Here is a 21570-nt window from a genome sequence, read left to right on the forward strand (position 1 = left end):
CAGTGAGATCCTATCTCTACAAAATAATTGTAAAAATTAGCCGCGTGTGGTGGCTTATACCTGCAGTCCCAGCTACTCAGGAGGCTCAGGCAGGAGGATCATGTGATCATGTGAGCCCAGGAGTTTGAAAGTTTGAAGTTACAATGAGCTATGATCACATCACTGCATTCCAGCCTGGGTAGCAGAGTAAGACTCTGTCTTAAAAAAAAAAAAAAAAAGAAAGAAAGAAAGAAAACATGCAGTGATTGCATTGCCTCTTTACTAAAACCAAGCACTTTACTCTGCTTTTTCAGGTAGGATTTCTTGGCCTCCTCCTTGACATAATTACTAAAAACCTAGGCTATCTGGTTTTCTAAGCATCAACAGGATGCTAACAAACCATTGTAAACAGGAGACAAGACGTAAGAACTAACACTGGCCGGGCGCAGTGGCTCATACCTGTAATCCCAGGACTTTGGGAGGCTGAGGCGGGCGGATCACAAGGTCAGGGGTTCAAAACCAGCCTGACCAACATGGTGAAACCCCATCTCTACTAAAAATACAAAAATTAGCTGGGCGTGGTGGCACGTGCCTGTAATCCCATCTACTCCGGAGGCTGAGGCAGGAGAACGGCTTGAACCCAGGACACGGAAGTTGCAGTGAGCCGAGATCGCGCCATTGCACTCCAGCCTGGGTGAAGAGCAAGACTCCGTCTCAAAAAAAAAAAATTCGAATGAATATAATGAACATGTGCTTAAGAATTTTTTTTTTTTGTCTGTTTGTTTGTTTTTAGAGATAGAGTCTCACTGTGTGGCCATGGCTGGCCTTTAACTCCTGGGCTCAAGAGATCCTTCTGTGTCAGCCACCCAAGTACCTGGGACTACAGGCATGTGCCATGGCATGCAACCGTGAATTTTCTTTCTGATGACCAAAAGTCACAAAGAAATGGGACTATTCTGTTTTAAAAAAATCCTTGTTTAGGGTTATAAGAAAATATGCAATACATTTTTAGAAAACTATATTATCAGAGTTAAAATGTAAAAGGCTTTAACACTTGAAGTGGTAAGGTTAATTTATTTAGAACCTTCATCTTATTTAGAATCTATCATGGCCCAATGAAATGAAATACATGAGGAGTTAACAAAACAGAACTGGTTTTATTTTCTATTTTGGAAGAAAGAACAAAAAGAGTCTTATATACCAAGATTCTAAGGACATACAAGCCCAGTTCTGCAGCCTCAGCCCCAGAGATTACTGTAAAAATGCTGATATAAGATGAAAAGACTCAGAGTACATTAAGATAATCAACACTGCAAAAATAATTAGGAATACTTCCTACTTCAAGATGCATGCTTCCAAGAATATAGGACAATAGCCAAATGTAAAACCAAAAAAAAAAAAAAAGTCACTACCAAGGAATAAAATACCTTGTGTAATATTGAAATATTGCAGGACTAAGAGGTCATTTCTAGTAATGATATTTCTTGGATTAGAAGGGATTTTAAAGTCTAAAAGGAGTTCAACATTGCTGAACACGGTTTGGTGGCAGAAAGACTAAGAAGTAAGGCTAGCAAGGTGGGTAGAAGCTGGGTCCTAGTGGGTTTTATAAAATCATGTTAAAGAGTTTGTACCTTATTATAGGGACAATAGAAAACCATGAAAGGGCTCTAAATAGGGTAGGTATGGTCAAACATGCATTATAGAAAAAATAGTTACAGAGTGGAGGCTAGTTCGGATGGAAACAAGATTTTAGGAAGTAAGACAAGGTTCACGCAGTGGTCCAAGTGGGAGACAACATCAGATTAAACTAGGGTGCTAGCAGAAAAGTTGGAAAAAGGTAGATGAATCCAAGAGATATGAGAGGTAGAAATGACAAATCTTGGTGATTGATTCGATCTGGAGAGTAAAGGGTAGAAAACTGGCAAAAATGATTCCAAGTTTCTGACTTGAGCAACTGGGTACATAGTGGTACCACTGACTGAAACAGGAAAAAAAAGAAGAGGAATATTTTTGTCTGTTTGTTGTTTGTTTTGTTATGTTTGTTCTTTAGGGTGGGGGAGGGAGATGAAGATAATTAAATACATTGGACATGCTTAGTTTAAGAAGTGTGTGGAATAGCCAAGTGGGCATGTTCAGTAGACAGTTGGATATAGAAGTCTGACATTCAAGAGAAGTCTGGAATGAAGATTGAGATGGGAGTCATTGGCATTTACATATATAGGGTAACTACATCATAGAAATGGATTAAATCACTCAGGGGATCTGTAGGGTAAGAAGTGTGCCTAGAACAAAACAATGAAAAACACAAACACCTGAGGGGTGAACAAAAGAAGACTAAAAAGGATCTTTATATCACAAAGGTCTTTGATGTACCTGTGTAGTATTGTGGAAAATATTGTAGAAAGCATAGTCATAAAAGTATAAAGAAAACCAGATGTAGTATTTATTATTGGTATAATACTATTCTTGGATCCCTTTTACTGGGCCAGTGAAATCATCCTGCAGCTACTTTGGAAAATTACTATCTGTTGAAGGGAGTCGCCTCACCTAAAATGTCTGGAAGACTATGCCTTTCTCTAGGGGATCCACAGGCAAAGACTAATTGAGGTGAGAGTACACAAGCTTGGGTCCCTTGCCTCAAAGTAGGACAAATCTTTTCGTGCCATTTATGCCCCATTTCTCCTCATGAGGTCAAATTGAGGCTACACCTTTGCTTTACTTCTTCTCTTTCCCTATCTTCCTTCCCTTACTTCCTTACAGGTTTCTGTTGAAAGTGACCTCTCAATAAATCATTTGCTCAAGAATCCTTGTTTCATACTCTGTTTCTAGAGAACCCAATCAAAACACCAGAGAATTATAGTGTCTCTGAAGCAAAAAAGAATTATTATTAAACTATGTATTTATATTTTATGCATGTTTCTACATGTATTTTTATTTCATAATAAAATGAAGTTAAGGATGGAGAAGTCAACAATATTGGAACGTAAGAACAGAGAAGTGTTCATTTCAGCAACAGAACCAACATTGGCCATCTTGGCTGCAGAAGTTGCCTTAGAGTCTGGGGTTGGAAGTCAGATGGCAGCAAGTGAATGAAAGGGTGAGAGGTAAATAGATGCAATGAAGCATACCACTCCTTCAAGAAATATGGCTATGAAGGGGAGCAAATAATTAAGGCAGTATCTGGGGGAAGATTTTTAAATTTAAGATGAGTGATTCTTAAACATTATCATGTTTAAATGCTAATGAGCCACAGCCAATAAAAAGGAAAAGGTTGAAGATCTAAGAGAGGAGAGATAAAATTGAGGGCAAAAGAACTATTTTTAATATATTACACTTTAGGTTTTAGGGTACATAAAACCTAAAGTATAATAATAATAATAATAAATAAATAAATAAGATATTACAGAGGTGATTCAAGCCTGGTCCAGGGTGTTGTCTAAGAAAAAGAAACTTTGAGATCTCTTTCTACTTTGAGAGTCTGAGCCTATGACTTTTTTCTAAATATAATTTAATGTATAAGTATCAGAGACCAGAGTACTTGGGTTCATCTCGGGGAAAACATCAGAAGTTTTGGTCTGAGGCAAACATTTATCACAGTCTTCTTTCATCCTAAGAGTTAGGGGTTCTTACCCGCCAATGTCCTGCTTCACAAAGTCCCCAGGTTCTTGTCGTCTTGATTCCCCTTGACCAGTGGTTCCAGGGAGAATATTAATCAGGAAAAGAATCCCAAGGCTGGTCATGTAATAGTGACTCATTTGTGTGATTATCATCTTCTTAGGCACAAACTTGGAGAGACCTGTGAGATTCACAGTTCAGATAAGGGATAAGAGGTAGAGAGTAGAAAACAAAGGAAGAGAGGAGAAAGAGGTAAAAAAGAGAGAAAGAGATGTTATTAAACTCTATTAGAGCCATTTAACTTCTCTAGTGTTTAGTTACTCAGTGCTTAATTCAACAGTCCCCTTTTCCCAGCTTGTCTATGCCACCAAAATCGCCCCCAACATACCCTTCTCCTAAATATACCAGAGCCCATCCAAGAAAGGATGCATAGTGTAGCGCAAACAGCCCTAAGTCAGTAATCAGGAGTCTGAGGTTACTGCAACATCTCTTTCCTTGGCTTCACCCTATGTGATTAGTTGAATCACAGAACTTCCCTCAGCTTGGGTTACCTCTTATAATCTAAGATCTTAAAAATATTCTCTCATGTCCATTTTATTTCCCTCCAATTCCCTGTTTGATCTTTAGTGTTACAAAGTCCTTTGCCTTGGTTAACTGTGTAATATTGTAGAGAATCCTACTATCCTAGTATATTAAGACCTGGAGTCTTTTTACAGCATTTTTGAGATTGATTCTCATCTTCATAGAGTTAAACAATTTTCCAAAAGATTAAATGGCCTGAAGTGGATAGACTGTTTCCTCTAAATTAGGTTGAGAAAATACTGCATAATGAGACATCATGGCTCTTGAATAAGAATGCAGTATTTCCCCATAAAGAGATATTTGAAAGCAAACTTGTTCCTTTAGATAGGGGACACAACAAAAAGAGAAATCCAAGCCTACTTCCTGACACTGAAATCTCTAAGAGGTCAGCAAATTATACTGGTGATAGAACTAGTGATATGGAGTTCCCTATAAGGAAGGCTGTTTTATGAACTCTGGATCAGTGGAGATTTACCCAAGACATGGGGTTAAGAAAGCAACCAATAAAGTGATGGTTACTTGCTACCTCTAATTTGTGTGGCTTCTTTGAATATGAGACACTGAGAACTTGAAGGAGACCTAACTCTGACCCAACAACATACCCTTTTTCAGTCATATCAGTGAATTAATTTTCAGAGAAAACGGAGGGATATATAACTGGTTTTTTTTTCCAAGAAAGCTTATACAAGAGACCAATATGTAAAACAGATACACATTAAGGAGCTATTCTGGTTGGTGAGATTAAGAACAAAAGTCCTTTTAAATTCACCCCACACGCCTCAAAAAAGCAGCCACTGGATCTATATTAACCTGTCTTCATGAATCTGGTATAGGCATATGAAAAACTACAACAATGGAGAAGATAGACTTCTGACATGATGAAGTGTCAACATTAGAGACAGAGATAATCATAGTATTAGATTGCACCATAGGAAATTGCCAATATTTCACAATTTTGGTTTTACCAAAGAAAGCAATTTCTTATGGTCAACCTAATATAAGACCTGTGACATCCATGCTTCATGAACAATAAAAGAGTTGATGGACATTTTACAGGAGTATACAGGAATGGTACGGTTCAGAAAACCATAGTATATGAGTAAGAAAAGATGGTGCATGATCAGACAACTCTGAGCACAAGTAACTTCCATGGTAAGGGCAGTAACCATGATATATGCTCAAACATTCACAGTGCTTTAGCAGACCTTAATGTTGTGTAATCATATGACAAGAATTAATGTTCAGATAATCATGATACATGAATTGACAACTACTCTACAGGAACAGAGACACTTGGACTAGGATATGAAGTTCAAATTGTAGAAATAATCCATGGAACATAAGACATAGCTATGATGCATGCTTAGAAAACATGAGTCCATGAATAACAATCCTGGGTATAGGAGAAGATGGCCATGCTGTGTAAACAAAGAGATCCATAGTGTGTGTTCAGCTATGCTATTCTACTATATCACTATGTGTTATGTTCAAATTATCATGGTAGATAAGCAGCAAACTATCACACTAAGAATAGATGGCAATTACATAGAATTAAATGCCCATGATTTGGAAAGAGAAAACTAAGACATATACTATGATACATAAAAAGACAACAGCATTACATGAAATCATAACTAAATAAAATGTCTGTGACAGTGAAACAAAGAGCCTTCAAAAATGATCACACATCCATGTAGCTGGAGGCAAATACAGTATATGCATAGACAAACATGATACATGTGAAGAAGCATTTGGTACATCAATTCTTAACCATGATAAATGCACACAGAATATATGTATCATAGCAACCATACTACAGGAATTAAGTGAAATGGTTTAGGAGCAGACTGAGGTGCTATGGAATTAGATTACCATGGTGCAGGAACAGAAAAGGTCATGGTCCATGAGTAGGCAGACATGGTCAAAAAATTTTCACTGTAGCAGAAAGGTAAGATATAGTTGCAAGTGACCATAGTGAAGAATTGGTATCCTTGGGGTAATGATGACGATAGTGAATAAACAGCTATTTGTAGTGTTCGAACACACAAATATAACGCACATATCCATGGTGAATAAAATGAAAATTACATTGAAGGAACATCATACGAATATTCAGACAACCATGATGTACAAGCAGAAGGTAAAACCTAATGCTGATTTTAATCAAGAAGCCAGGCTATGTTGCAAAAATTGACAACCATAGTGTATGCTTATATAAGTACAGTACATTAAAAAAAAACAATGTCCTGTGAGTTTACAGTCAACCATGGCACAAATGCAGATGCCTTTGGTAGGAGCAGATTGGCTATGAAACAGGAGGAGACAACTCTTGTGCAAACTCAGATAATCATGGTGTTAGAAGAGATTATCCATGATACATGAACACATAATCATGACACGTGCTCAGGCCATTATAATATGTAATTGCATGGCCAAATTAGCAAATGATTACCAACCAATTCACCCTACTCAAGAGCTAAAGGAAGGTACAAGGAACAAACAAATAGACGAAAAGATCACTTATAAACTGATGACTTGCAAACTAATATCTTCATTCCAGATATTACCTCCAATCCATATATGTATCTAGATATGGGTTCCAGGAGATAACACACATCTTAAACTCATATCGTAACTCATAAGTAAAACTTAAACCCAGGTTAGGTTTAAGATACCTCTCACAAAACTCTGTATCTAAATGTCTGAGAGACATCCTAAACATAACATTTTCAGATATGAAGTTCAGATATCCACCCCCACATACATATATAGACCTGGTCCTGTGCAGTATTTCCCATCTCAAGTAATAGTGACTCTGCACTTCCATTTGCTCTGATTAAAACTCTAATGTCATTCTTGACTCCCCTTTAACGTTCAAACCACACATCTGATCTATTAACAAGTCTCACTGGCATTCCATTCAAAAGGAAATATATCCATAATAAAGCCATTGATCATTACCTCTGTTGCTACCACTCTAGCTTGTCATCTCTTGTCAAGATCATTGTAAAAGCTTCTTAACTGCTTTTGCTGCCTCTGTCCTTGCTCCCCTAGAGTCTGTTCGCTACACAGTGGGCAGAGGGAAGTTTTAAAGTGGTAAGGCAGATAATTTCTTCTCCCTGCTCAAAATCCTCCCATTTCTTCCCATTTCAAAAGCCTCAGTCTCTTAGCATTTTTTGAGAATACATTATATTATTAACTCTAGTCACCAAGTTGTACAAGAAATCTCTTGGACTTATTCCTCCTATATAACTGAAATTTTGTATCCTTGGGCCAACATCAACCCACCCCAGACCATACCTTCCAGCCCCTGGTAACCACCATTCTACTCTCTGCTTCTATGAAATCACCTTTTTTAGATTACTCCACATATAAGTGGCATCATGAGGTATCTGTCTTTCTCTGTATGCCTCATTTCACTTAACATAATGTACTATAGGTTCATCCATGTTGTCACAAATGACAAGATTTCACTCTTTTTGAAGGCTGAATCATATTCCATTGTGTATGTATACCACATTTTCTTTATCCATTAATGCATTAATGGACATTTAGGTTGATTTCACATCTTGGTTATTGTGAATAATGCTGCATTAACATGGAAGTGCATATATCTCTTCAACATACTAATTTAATATCCTTTGGATATATAACCAGTAGTGAGACTGCTGAATCACATAACTCTATTTTTAATTTTTTTTTTTTTTTTTTTTTTTGAGACAGAGTCTCGCTCTGTCGCCCAGGTTGGAGTGCAGTGGTGCGATCTCGGCTCACTGCAAGCTCCATCTCCCTAGTTCACGCCATTCTCCTGCCTCAGCCTCCCAAGTAGCTGGGACTACAGGCACCCGCCACCACGTCCAGCTAATTTTTTGTATTTTTAGTAGAGACGGGGTTTCACCGTGTTAGCCAGGATGGTCTCGATCTCCTGACCTCGTGATCCACCCATCTCGGCCTCCCAAAGTGCTGGGATTACAGGCGTGAGCCACCATGCTAGGCCCTATTTTTAATTTTTTTTTGAGAGAACTCCACATTGTTTTCCATAATGGCTGTGCTAATTTGCATTCCCACCAACAGTGTGTGAAGGTCCCTTTTCTCCACATCCTCTCTAACATGATTGGTCTTTTTGATAATGCCCAGTCTAACAGGTGTGAGGTGATTTACATTTCCTTTAAGATTAGTGATATTGAGAATTTTACCATATACCTATTGGCCATTTGTATGTGTCACCATAAAAGTTATAACTACATGAGAGAATGCATATGCTAATTAGCTGGATTTAGTCATTCCACAATGTGTATACACCTTGAAACATCATCTTGTACATGGTAAATGCATGCAATTTTATCTGTCAATTAATAAATAAAAAAACATATGATCTACAAGGTCTTACATGATCTGATCTCCAAATAGCTGGCTGGTCTCATCCCCTACTACCCTCCCATCTCACACACTCCACTTCAGCCACTGTGGCCTCCTTCACTGCTCATGAAATATGTCGGGTATGCTCCTGCAACAGGGCCTTTGCACCTGCTATCCCCTCTACCCGGGATGTTCTTCCATCCAATTTTCATATAATTTGTTCCCTCACTTCCTTCATAGTGTTATTAAAATATCATCTTTTCATTGAGGGCTTCCCTGGCCACCCTATCTAAAATTTCAAGCCTTCCACACATTCCTCATACATCCTATGCAGTTGTCTGCCCTATTTTTCTTCCTTTGTGTGTAAAAGGAAGAAAAATTGCTTGTTTCTCAGATAGAAAAGCTCAATGGGAATGAGGATTTTGTTTTTTTTTTTTTAATTCAAAGATATATGCCCAATGCATAGAAGAATATCTGACAAATAGTGAGTACTTAATAAATACTGAATAAATGAGTGGTATTGTAACTAAGTCACATTCCTAAATGAGGAAAATTGGTTAAGAAGGATAAGGTGTAGGATGGGCTTTGGAACCCGCCAGACTGAAAGGTTACTGGGCACTACCAAATACTAGTTGTGTTAGGCTTTAATGACCTACTTCTTCAATAAAAAATGGGGATAACATCCATCTTGTAAAGGCTGTAAATATTATATAAGATAACATATGTAAAATGCCCAGTTAAACACCTGCTACCAGGATAAGTCTTCTGATAAGTCTTGTCCAAAGACAAATTCATTTTATCACATTTGAGCACCTGCTATGTACAAGGTACCAATATAACCAATTATTCTTTTGGAATTCCTAAAACTTCTTTATTTCAGTACCTAGAAACCACCAGATACTGACATTATGCTTACAAATGTCCCCGTTTGCGTGACATGAAGACTGTCTGCCAGAACTTTACCTGAACAAAATAATTCCACGTGTTGTTACCCAGATACTACAAAGCCAACTCTGCCATTTGTCACAACTTGTCACCAGAGTTTCATTTAAGGTCATCTAATTCCACCTAGCCTCAAAGCACTGTCATTCATAAAGGTTTTCAAGAAAAAACATCTTAGTTTCAATTCTGGATATACCACATAGAAATTTGAAATTGGGCTGGTTATTTGACTCAATATTCTAATCCAAATAATGGATTAATTAATCCATTGTTGTTATAAGAATTAAATAATCTAATTCATATGTAGCATTAGCCTTAAGCTTGATATATAGTAAATTTTGGTCACTGCAAACTACAGGTCTATTATTTGACCTCTTTTCCTCCAGTGAGCCTCAGCTCTACCCTAATCCAGTTGTCCCTTCCGTGGCCATATCCTAAGACTTGTCATTACAAGTCCATGATCTTGAATCACTCTCTGACCACATATTTCCAACATTTTTCATCTAGTGCCTTCATACTGTCAATTCTTCTACCCACATCCACCCATTCCACCCCACTCCACGGATTTCTAATCTATTGATCTTACAGTCTTAGAATTGCTCATCATCATCTTCACGTTCTCATTTCCTTTCTTACCCTGCTTGGATAACATACATAGTCCATAATTAAAATCAGTATAATCATTCTCTGGTATACACCCTGAATACACTTGCATCTCTCATACTGTATTGTACCTGCCTGGAAAAACATAAACCTTGATCAAATCCAACTCTCTATCTACAAATAAGCACTTTAATATATCTGGAAAAATCTGCATAACGCCTGACTGGCCTCTCTTTAAATTTTTTTCAACATACTTCAATGTCCCATGATCCTTTTGCACTTGCCAAACCAATTCACTCTCCCACTCTCAGAGATAATATTTCACTTTCTTTTCTCTCTGGGAGAAGAAATAACTCTTTTCCCAGAATCTCTGCAAATAGCTTTGCTTCTTATTTTACCAAGCAATCAAAAGACCGTGTGCTCTTCTTCCTAATATCAACTATACCAACCTACCAGAATGTCAGCCATATACTTTAACCTTTTCCCTGTTACCAGGAGTGTCTGCTCCTATCTAATGCAAGCACCCCCACATGTGCCCTGGGTCCCATTTCCTGCCTCCTGGTCAAATGTATTATTTGGTTATTGTCTCATCTCTCCCACACTTGTCAGTTTGTCCCTCTATACTGGCTCATTCCTTGCAGCATAAAAGTGATGCAATATCATCGATCATTTTGAAAAAAAAAATCCTACCTTGACCTGACATTCCTCCAACTCTTTCTCAATTTTTCTGCCTGCCTTTTATGGTAACCCATTTCAATAATTATCTCTATCTCAACTTCCTCAACAATCATTCCCTCATACTATCTATATCAATCAAGTATTTTCATCTATCACTCCACTGAATCCACTCAGTATTAATTCATTCAAAATTTATGGAGTATCATCTATGTACCAGGCACCATTCTAAGTCCTAGGAATACAGCAGTGAACAAAACAGCCAAAAAGTGAATCAATGAAGAAAAACAAGAACACGGGACCAAGGACTCTTCTCTTACATATCAAAGCCATCCCTATCCGATCCATATCCATACCTTGATTTCTCTCTTCCATGCCCTATATTCAAACTATCAGCTTATCTTGTTGATTTTGGAACAGATCCAGACTGTGACCACTTTTCACTACTTTCATTGCCCCCTAGCTGTTCCAAACCACCCCCATGACTGCAATGAATGGCTAACTTCTCTCTCTGCTGCAACTCTTGCCCCCTTATCGTCCATTCTCTGAACAGTAGTCAGAATGAGGGGTTTTTAGAAAAAAAAATATATAAGTCAGACTCACTCTCTTCTCAAACTTTCCTAGTGGATATTTTCGGAATCCTAAGTATTTGCCATGACCTATAAGAATCTACTTTATTTGACCACTGGCTACCTCTAAAACCTCATCTCTTTCTACTTTCGGTCTCCCCTACTCATACCAATTCACACTTATTTTCCTAATATTCCTTGAAAACACCCAGCCTTAAGGGACTTTGTACTTGCTCTTTCCTCTGACATAAATGCTTTTCCCATATATCTCTTTGCCTCCTTATCCAATTCCACTTTCTTATGGGATATATGACTACGCAAAATTACATTATGTACTTACTTATTTCCATTTCTCCCATTGGATATAAGCTTCATTAGTGCAGGAACTTAACTCTAACTCTGGGCCATAGAGTAGAGCCTAGCACATGACTGTTACTCAGTAAAATATTTGTTGGAAAAAAAAGAGTGAATTTTTTCATGAGTTCATGCTCACACAACTCTGGGCATCCTTTTCTTCTCAGAGATATAATCTCAAGACTATCCTACTTTTCTAAAATCTTTCCCCCATGCCCTTTCAATCCTTCATTTTATGGAAAACAAATTCTCCTATGCTCTCAACTTTTTAAAGGAAAACTCTTCTGTTCTCTTTGCCTTAAATAAATTGGGCTTTATATTATAGACACTACTTCACTAACTTTCCTCTGAAGTGTGGCATGTGCATACTCCCATATATTATGCAACTGAGACAAGATGAGAACTATCTCATTCTTTCAATGCCACATTGAAACCATCTCTCATCTATGCATGTGCACCACAGTCCTTCTGATTTGAGGTTCATGCCTCCTATCTGTATCACTCTCTGCCTTTCAGTCTTACGTCTGCCTCCTTGTAGACTCCCGACATTGATTCGGAAACTATGCTCAGTTCATACTTCTATCTTTTTGTGGCTTTTCTGCATACTATTTTTTCTTCAACTTTCATTTTAAGTTCCAGGGTACATGTGCAGGATGTGCAGGTGTGTTACATAGGTAAACATGTGCCGTGATAGTTTGCTGCACAGATCAACCCATCATCTAAGTATTAAGCCCAGAATTCATTAGGTATTCTTCTTGATGCTCTTCTTCCCCCAACCCACTGTGGAGAGGCCCCAGTGTATATTGTTCCTCCCTGTGTGTGCAATGAACATACACGTGTATGTATCTTTATAATAAAGTGATTTCTATTCCTTTAGGTATATACCCAGAAGTGGGATTGCTGGGTCAAATGGTATTTCTGCTTCTAGATCTTTGAGGAATTGCCACACTGTCTTCCACAGTGGTTGAACTAATTACATTCCCATCAGCAGTGTAAAAGTATCCCTTTTCCTCTGCAACTTTGCCAGCATCTATTGTTTCTTCACTTTTTAATGATTGCCATTCTGACTGGCATAAGATGATATCTCAAAGTAGTTTTGATTTGCATTTCTCTTTTTTTATTATTATTATGCTTTAACTTCTAGGGTACATGTGCACAACGTGCAGGATTGTTACATATATATACATGTGCCATGTTGGTTTGCTGCACCCATTAACTTGTTATTTACATTAGGTATTTCTCCCAATGCTATCCCTCCCCCCTCCCCGCACCCTACAACAGGCCCTGGTGTGTGATGTTCCCTGCCCTGTGTCCAAGTGTCCTCATTGTTCAATTCTCACCCATGAGTGAGAACATGCGGCATTTGGTTTTCTGTCCTTGGGATAGTTTGCTCAGAATGATGGTTTCCAGCTTTATCCATGTCGCTATAAAGGACATGAACTCATCCTTTTTTATGGCTGCATAGTATTCCGTGGTGTGTATGTGCCACATTTTCTTAATCCAGTCTATCATTGATGGACATTTGCATTTCTCTAATGATCAGTGATGTTGAGCATTTTTTCATATGTTTGTGGGCCACATGAACGTCTTGTGAGGAGTGTCTGTTCATGTCCTTTGCCCACTTTTCAATGGGGTTTTTTGCTTGTAAATTTGTTTAGATTCCTTGTAGACTCTATACAGCAAACCTTTGTCAGATGGATAGATTGCAAACATTTTCTCCCATTCTGTAGGTTGTCTGTTCACTCTGATGATAGTTTCTTTTGTTGTGGAGAAGCTCTTTAGTTTAGTTAGATACCATTTGTCAATTTTTCCTTTTCTTTCTTTTTTTTTTTGAGATGGAATCTCGCTCTGTCACCCAGGCTGGAGAGGCTGGAGTGCAGTGGCACGATCTCCACTCACTGCAAGCTCCACCTCCTGGGTTCACGCCATTCTCCTGCCTCAGCCTCCCGAGTAGCTGGGACTACAGGCACGTGCCACCACACCTGGCTGATTTTTTGTATTTTTAGTAGAGACAGGGTTTCACTGTGTTAGCCAGGATGGTCTCGATCTCCTGACCTCGTGATCTGACCATCTTGGCCTCTCAAAGTGTTGGGATTACAGGTGTGAGTCACTGCGCTTGGCCCAATTTTTGCTTTTGTTGCAATTGCTTTTGATGCTTTTGTCATGAAATGTTTGCCTATGCCTATATCCTGAATGGTATTACCTAGATTTTCTTCTAGGATTTTCTTCATTTTATAGTTTTTGGTTTTACATTTAAGTCTTTAATCCATCTTGAGTTAATTTTTGTATAAGGTATAAGGAAGGGGTCCAGTTCCAATTTTCTGCATATGGCTAGCCAGTTCTCCCAGCACTATTTATTAAATAGGAAATCCTTTCCACATTGCTTGTTTTTGTCAAGTTTGTCAAAGATCAGATTATCGTAGGTGTGTGGTCTTTTTCCTGAGTTCTCTTTTCTGTTCCATTGGTCGATGTGTCTGTTCTTGTGCCAGTACCATGTTCATGGATAGGAAGAATCAATACCATGAAAATGGCCATACTGCCCAAAGTAATTTATATTCCCATTAAACTACCATCGACATTCTTCACAGAATTAGGAAAAACTACTTTAAAATTAATATGGAACCAAAAAAGAGCCCAAATAGTTAATCCTAAGCAAAAAGAACAAAGTTGGAGGCATCACACTTCCCCGCTTCAAACTATACTACAAGGCTACAATAACCAAAGTTCATGCTTTTCATATCCCTCTGTCATTTTCAGTATTTCACTGTTTGTGTAGATAATATATCTGTCATAGTTATTTGATCTGCACAATCTCTATGACTTTCTCTTCCATTCAATCACACCCTGTATCTTATGCATAATTGCTCCTATATCACAAATATTAAACTATGGTATTTGATGTTTGACCTTATTCTGTTATTCTTCTAGTTTATAAACTTTTACTCCTACTCCACTTGCTCTTTGAAATTAGTGTTCCAGTCTGTTGATCCTTTCATTGTCACCCAGGCTCTTGGGTTTGCCTAGTGTTACTTCCTTTCATTTCAAGGCTAGATCCAAAGTAAATTACTTGGACTACTCTTTCAGTACCTTGTTTATATGACCTTCCACTGTATTTGTCTAGAAACCCTATTTGGGATCAATCCACAAAGAATCTGTTTTCTCTTAGACTGATGAAAGCAGCTGAAGAAAATTCCACAATAAATCCATTATTTCCAATACCAGCATTCTTCAATAATCCTTCAATTTGTCGTAAACCAGTCCTCTTCCCTATTCCTCTCAACTATTTTAAACCTTTGTCATTCTTCTCAAGTTGCCTATTTAAAGAAACTAGTATATTCTTTCAGTAAAAAGTCAAGATGATCAGAAGAGACAAACCACCCATATTAGACACTAGCTAATTATTAATGCTGCATTCATATCCCCTTGGATCTCTTCACCAGTTTCATATACCCTGACTCCATTCAGCCTTCCCTCCCAAAAGGCAGCATCTGCATTTCTTTGTCTGAGGATTAGAGCTGTCCTCAGGTTGCTGAAACTAACTTTTGCCTGTGCACATTGACAATCAGAATTGCCTGAGAATTTGAGTTTCCAAACTAGGGCAGCCCTAAACTAAGACTGACAGATACAGAAGTACAAACAATGCAGCTCCCTGATAGGGACAACAGTGAGGTGTGACCCACACAGTTTCCATGGCACTTTGCTTGATACATTACCCTTGCTTGGCTGCCCTCACTTCCTTGCCCCACTTCCCAAAACTCTTATTTTTTTTTTTTTCTGGGAACACTTCCCAATAAAGTACCTTCATATGAATCCTAATCTCAGAGCCTGCTTGTGTGAAACCCAATTTAAGACATCAGCTTGTCTCAACCTACAAAATTAACTCACTTTTATATTTATCCTTACTTTTTCTTTTTGTTTCAGAAAATGAGGTGAACCTTCCCCATCTTAGGATAATCTCTCAACCTAAGCTCCTGACCTCATCAACTTTTTTCCTTTCCATCGACTCTCTTTCTCACCTATATCCTAAATCTCTTGTTCTCTAATGACTCCTTTCTCTTAGATATAAACATAATAAAATTTCTTCCACTGTAAGAGAAATTGTACCAATATGTTTTTTTCTAGCTGTTACCTTCTTTCTTTTATCAAGTTTCTTGAACTAGTAATTTATAATTGTTTACTCCAGCTTAATTGCCTTCTGTTTATTTTTTAATCATCTACGTTCTGCCTTCTTCCTTACTGAATTTAATGTTACCAATCTAATTACACTGCAGTTCTGTCTATTTCTATTCAATATTTTTGTGGGTTTCTATATGGATATCTCTAATTTAGGGCTCCTTGCCTCTGAGTTAACACAACTGAAAATATATCACCTCTGAAATTCTCATTAAAAGAGATAGGAATAACAGAAAACAGTGGGTGGAAGGAAGTTTGATTGTCAAGAATAATGGGAAAAAGGCAAAAATCCAATGTCTAAAAGGGAATTTGATTATATACATTGCTATTGAGAATGGATTCAGATAAACATTCTTGTACTATACAACACATGTTTCATCTTCTAAAAATACCCAAAGACTGTTAAAAAAGACAAACCAACATCACATAAACACCGTAATTTAGAAACCTAGGAGCTGAGCTAGCAAAAAATGTATGTGGTCATTCCATGATATAATATATTTTGTACTGTACTCTTCTGTGAGGTATATATAGGTATACTTGCTGTTCTTTACCCATCCCCACTATTAGCAACAACTCATAAAACCTTCTGCTTTCAGTAATAATACTGCAGACTAAATAAAATAAAAATTTAGAAATAAAAGATAAATGAAAGAAATTGGGTGTTAATGTAAATTAACACAACACTCAGTTTGCAATGATTAAGCCGACAAATATGAAGACAGATTCAAACATCATAATTAACACAACAGAATAAACAGAAATTGAAATTTGTTCTCTAAATAACACCATCTCAAGAATAATTAAGGCAGCAAAACTATAAAGCAAAACTTTATTTTGGGGAGAATAAACCCAAAACTGTACAGATGGATAAATTAATAAATTGCCATTACTCAATGTCTTTATGATTAAATAAGAGAGAAAGAAAAACAACCTAAGGAAATTTAAAAAAAAAAAAAGAAAATAAAAACAGCAATCCAAGGAAAAGTAAGAGAAAATAAATACAGAGCTACCAAACCATGTTGTAGTTTTGACAGCCTCATAGAGCAAGGAGTGCATAAACCAAAGCCTAGAATTTTCAAGTGGTGTGGAGTCTGACAACATGCATGCACACACATACACACAAACACATGCTACAATTTCAGATTATCGATGAATCAGAAGCAAGCCTATGTATCTTCTTCAAACCCCAGGAGACTGCAAAAGAGTTGCTTTAGTTTGAAAAGGGCATAGACAAATTAAGACAAATAAAACAGACAAAACGATCCCCCTGCAAAAGGGTTTAAACCACAAGCAGGCCTCTCTTACTCTCTTAAGTTTGCAACTCTAATTCACATTAATCTTTGATCCAATAAATCTCAAGTCATGAATTTAATTTAAAGTACCTGCAGATTGTGCCTCAGGTGACCTGCAGAAGTAAACATAAATCATCACTAGAAAATGACATTTTTGTATTAGGCTTTGGGAAACCCGCATAAATAATTTTTCACAGACATTGGTCGGTATACAGAGAAAGATCACTAAAACGAGGAATCTAGGCACAATGAGAGAGAAACAACAGAAACAGCTAGAGCAGAAAGCAAATCCCCATACTTCAGATATTGAATTTATCAGGTGCATATTATATAAAAGGTTTAGGACCTCCACCAAAAGAAGTTTAAAATATCTGCAGAGAACAGGACATTTAAACAATAAACTAGATGATTTTATTAAAGAATCAAATACAACTTCCAGATATAAAAAGACTTTAGAAAGTAAAATGTGTGTATTACTAAGACACCCACTAAATCTAAATAAAAATAGACTGTATGTCTTCTATACTAGAAGAGGAGAAAAAATGATTTAAAAGCTATCAATCCAAATATAAAATAAATAAATGAAAAAAACACACACACAAAAGGAAAATGAACATAAAATGGGCAAGCTAAATAGAAAGCATTAAAAGAAGATGATAGTTTCAAACCCAGATATATCAGCGATTTTTTACATGTAAAGGAACTAAAGGCTCTGGTGCAAATAAAAAAGTTATCAGAAAGATTAAAAGTAATTAAAACTTTTGGCTTAGGATTGACTTGGCGATGCGGGCTCTTTTTTGGTTCCATATGAACTTTAGAGTAGTTTTTTCCAATTCTGTGAAGAAAGTCATTGGTAGCTTGATGGGGATGGCATTGAATCTGTAAATTACCTTGGGAAGGATGGCCATTTTCATGATATTGATTCTTCCTACCCATGAGCATGGAATGTTCTTCCATTTGTTTGTATCCTCTTTTATTTCCTTGAGCAGTGGTTTGTAGTTCTCCTTGAAGAGGTCTTTCACATCCCTTGTAAGTTGGATTCCTAGGTATTTTATTCTCTTTGAAGCAATTGTGAATGGGAGTTCACTCATGATTTGGCTCTCTGTTTGTCTGTTATTGATGTATAAGAATGCTTGTGATTTTTGCACATTGATTTTGTATCCTGAGACTTTGCTGAAGTTGCTTATCAGCTTAAGGAGATTTTGGGCTGAGACAATGGGGTTTTCTAGATATACTATCATGTCATCTGCAAACAGGGACAATTTGACTTCCTCTTTTCCTAATTGAATACCCTTGATTTCCTTCTCCTGCCTAATTGCCCTGGCCAGAACTTCCAACACTATGTTGAATAGAAGTGGTGAGAGAGGGCATCCCTGTCTTGTGCCAGTTTTCAAAGGGAATGCTTCCAGTTTTTGCCCATTCAGTATGATATTGGCTGTGGGTTTGTCATAAATAGCTCTTATTATTTTGAGATACGTCCCATCAATTCCTAATTTATTGAGAGTTTTTAGCATGAAGGGTTGTTGAATTTTGTCAAAGGCCTTTTCTGCATCTATTGAGATAATCATGTGGTTTTTGTCTTTCGTTCTGTTTATATGCTGGATTACATTTATTGATTTGCGTATATTGAACCAGCCTTGCATCCCAGGGATGAAGCCCACTTGATCATGGTGGATAAGCTTTTTGATGTGCTGCTGGATTCTGTTTGCCAGTATTTTATTGAGGATTTTCGCATCAATGTTCATCAAGGATATTGGTCTAAAATTCTCTTTTTTTGTTGTGTCTCTGCCAGGCTTTGGTATCAGGATGATGCTGGCCTCATAAAATGAGTTAGGGAGGATTCCCTCTTTTTCTATTGATTGGAATAGTTTGACAAAAACAAGAAATGGGGAAAGGATTCCCTATTTAATAAATGGTGCTGGGAAAACTGGCTAGCCATATGTAGAAAGCTGAAACTGGATCCCTTCCTTACACCTTATACAAAAATCAATTCAAGATGGATTAAAGACTTAAATGTTAGACCTAAAACCATAAAAACCCTAGAAGAAAACCTAGGCATTACCATTCAGGACATAGGCATGGGCAAGGACTTCATGTCTAAAACACCAAAAGCAATGGCAACAAAAGCCAAAATTGACAAATGGGATCTAATTAAACTCAAGAGCTTCTGCACAGCAAAAGAAACTACCATCAGAGTGAACAGGCAACCTACAAAATGGGAGAAAATTTTTGCAACCTACTCATCTGACAAAGGGCTAATATCCAGAATCTACAATGAACTCAAACAAATTTACAAGAAAAAAACAAACAACCCCATCAAAAAGTGGGCGAAGGACATGAACAGACACTTCTCAAAAGAAGACATTTATGCAGCCAAAAATCACATGAAAAAATGCTCACCATCACTGGCCATCAGAGAAATGCAAATCAAAACCACAATGAGATACCATCTGACACCAGTTAGAATGGCAATCATTAAAAAGTCAGGAAACAACAGGTGCTGGAGAGGATGTGGAGAAATAGGAACACTTTTACACTGTTGGTGGGACTGTAAACTAGTTCAACCCTTGTGGAAGTCAGTGTGGCGATTCCTCAGGGATCTAGAACTAGAAATTCCATTCGACCCAGCCATCCCATTACTGGGTATATACCCAAAGGACTATAAATCATGCTGCTATAAAGACACATGCACACGTATGTTTATTGCGGCATTATTCACAATAGCAAAGACTTGGAACCAACCCAAATGTCCAACAATGATAGACTGGATTAAGAAAATGTGGCACATATACACCATGGAATACTATGCAGCCATAAAAAATGATGAGTTCACGTCCTGTGTAGGGACATGGATGAAATTGGAAATCATCATTCTCAGTAAACTATCGCAAGAACAAAAAACCAAACACCGCATATTCTCACTCATAGGTGGGAATTGAACAATGAGAACACATGGACACAGGAAGGGGAACATCACACTCTGGGGACTGTTGTGGGGTGGGGGGAGGGGGGAGGGATAGCATTGGGAGATATACCTAATGCGAGATGACGAGTTGGTGGGTGCAGCGCACCAGCATGGCACATGTATACATATGTAACTTAAAAAAAAAAAAAAAAAAAAAAAAGAAACATAAAAAAAAAAAAAAGTAATTAAAACTAAATTAACTACATATTGTTTATGAGTCATATCTAAAACATAAGAAAACAGAAAAGTTGACAGTATATATGTTATGTAATTATTAACCAAAAAATCATCTATTTTTTAACAAGAAATAAAGACTTTTATGTGAAAGGTTTTACTAGAAATAATGAGAAAAAAGGTTCAACTTACCAGGGAGATATAATAAATTTCTATACACCTAATAATGAATATTCAAAATATATAAAGCAAAATTAACAAAACTACACAAAACACAGATGTCTCTCATCATAACATATCTCTTTCAGAAATTAACATATTAGAGAGAGTAAAGAAGTTAGGACAGATATAGAAGATTTGAACAAGATCGAGTAACAAATCTGACCTCATGGAAATATGGAGAATACCGTACCCATTGATGGCAAAAGAAAATACACATTTAAAAAATCTCATTAGGTATATTTACAAAAATGTACAAGGCTATAAAGAAAATCACAACAAATTTCAATTATTAAAATAATATAGGATATCTTATCCTGCCACATGCAATTAAGGTAGAAATTAGTAATTAGGTGATAATGATAACATTGATAAGTGGTTGAAAATTAAGAAAACACTTCTAAATAACTCATGGTGAAATAAAATCAAAATACACATTAGAACATATTCTTAACTGTACAACAACAAAATTACTATCAAAATTATGGCATACAGCTTACACAAGACTTAAGGAAAGCCATGTAGCCTGAAACACGTATATTAAAAAGATAAAAAAAATGTAATGAGCTAAGCACCTAGTTCAATCAGAAAGAATAAGATTAAAATAAGCCCCAAAAGAAAGAAGATTATAATTAAAACATGATGATAAATTTTTGAAATAGAAAATAACACAATAGATATTTACTATCACTTCCTTTTCTCTGGGCTTATTTTTTGATTGGTTGATAAAATTTGACAAAGGAATTCCAAAATTTATATGGAAATGCAAAGCAAACAATAGCCTCTTGAAGTTTTGAAGAATAAGGCAAAAGGACTTTACCAAATATCAGGACTGATATTATTTTTAATTGACAAATCATTGTTGTATACATTTATAGGGTACAATGTGATTTTTTTTTTTTTTTGAGATGGAGTCTTGCTCTGTCACCCAGGCTGGAGTGCAGTGCCACGATCTAGGCTCACTGCAACCTCCGCCTCCCGGGTTCAAGCCAGTCTCGTGCCTCAGCCTCCTGAGTAGCTGGGATTACAGGCGTCCACCACCATGCCTGGCTAATTTTTGTATTTA

At 37.0% G+C, this 21570-nt stretch overlaps 1 protein-coding gene across 2 annotated transcripts in view; it reads right to left on the reverse strand.

Moving 5' to 3' along the window:
- GABRA3 (gamma-aminobutyric acid type A receptor subunit alpha3) overlaps positions 1-21570 on the reverse strand; it is a 281817-nt gene that overhangs the window by 188753 nt on the left and 71494 nt on the right. For both annotated transcript variants that reach the window (XM_054545204.2, XM_002832249.5), the window contains one exon: positions 3610-3775. In XM_054545204.2, coding sequence (XP_054401179.1) covers positions 3610-3749 — 140 coding nt within the window. In that variant the 5' untranslated portion in view covers positions 3750-3775. The remainder of the gene's footprint in view (positions 1-3609; positions 3776-21570) is intronic.

The sequence above is a fragment of the Pongo abelii genome, chromosome X, assembly GCF_028885655.2.
Source record: "Pongo abelii isolate AG06213 chromosome X, NHGRI_mPonAbe1-v2.0_pri, whole genome shotgun sequence".
Taxonomy (NCBI): domain Eukaryota; kingdom Metazoa; phylum Chordata; class Mammalia; order Primates; family Hominidae; genus Pongo; species Pongo abelii.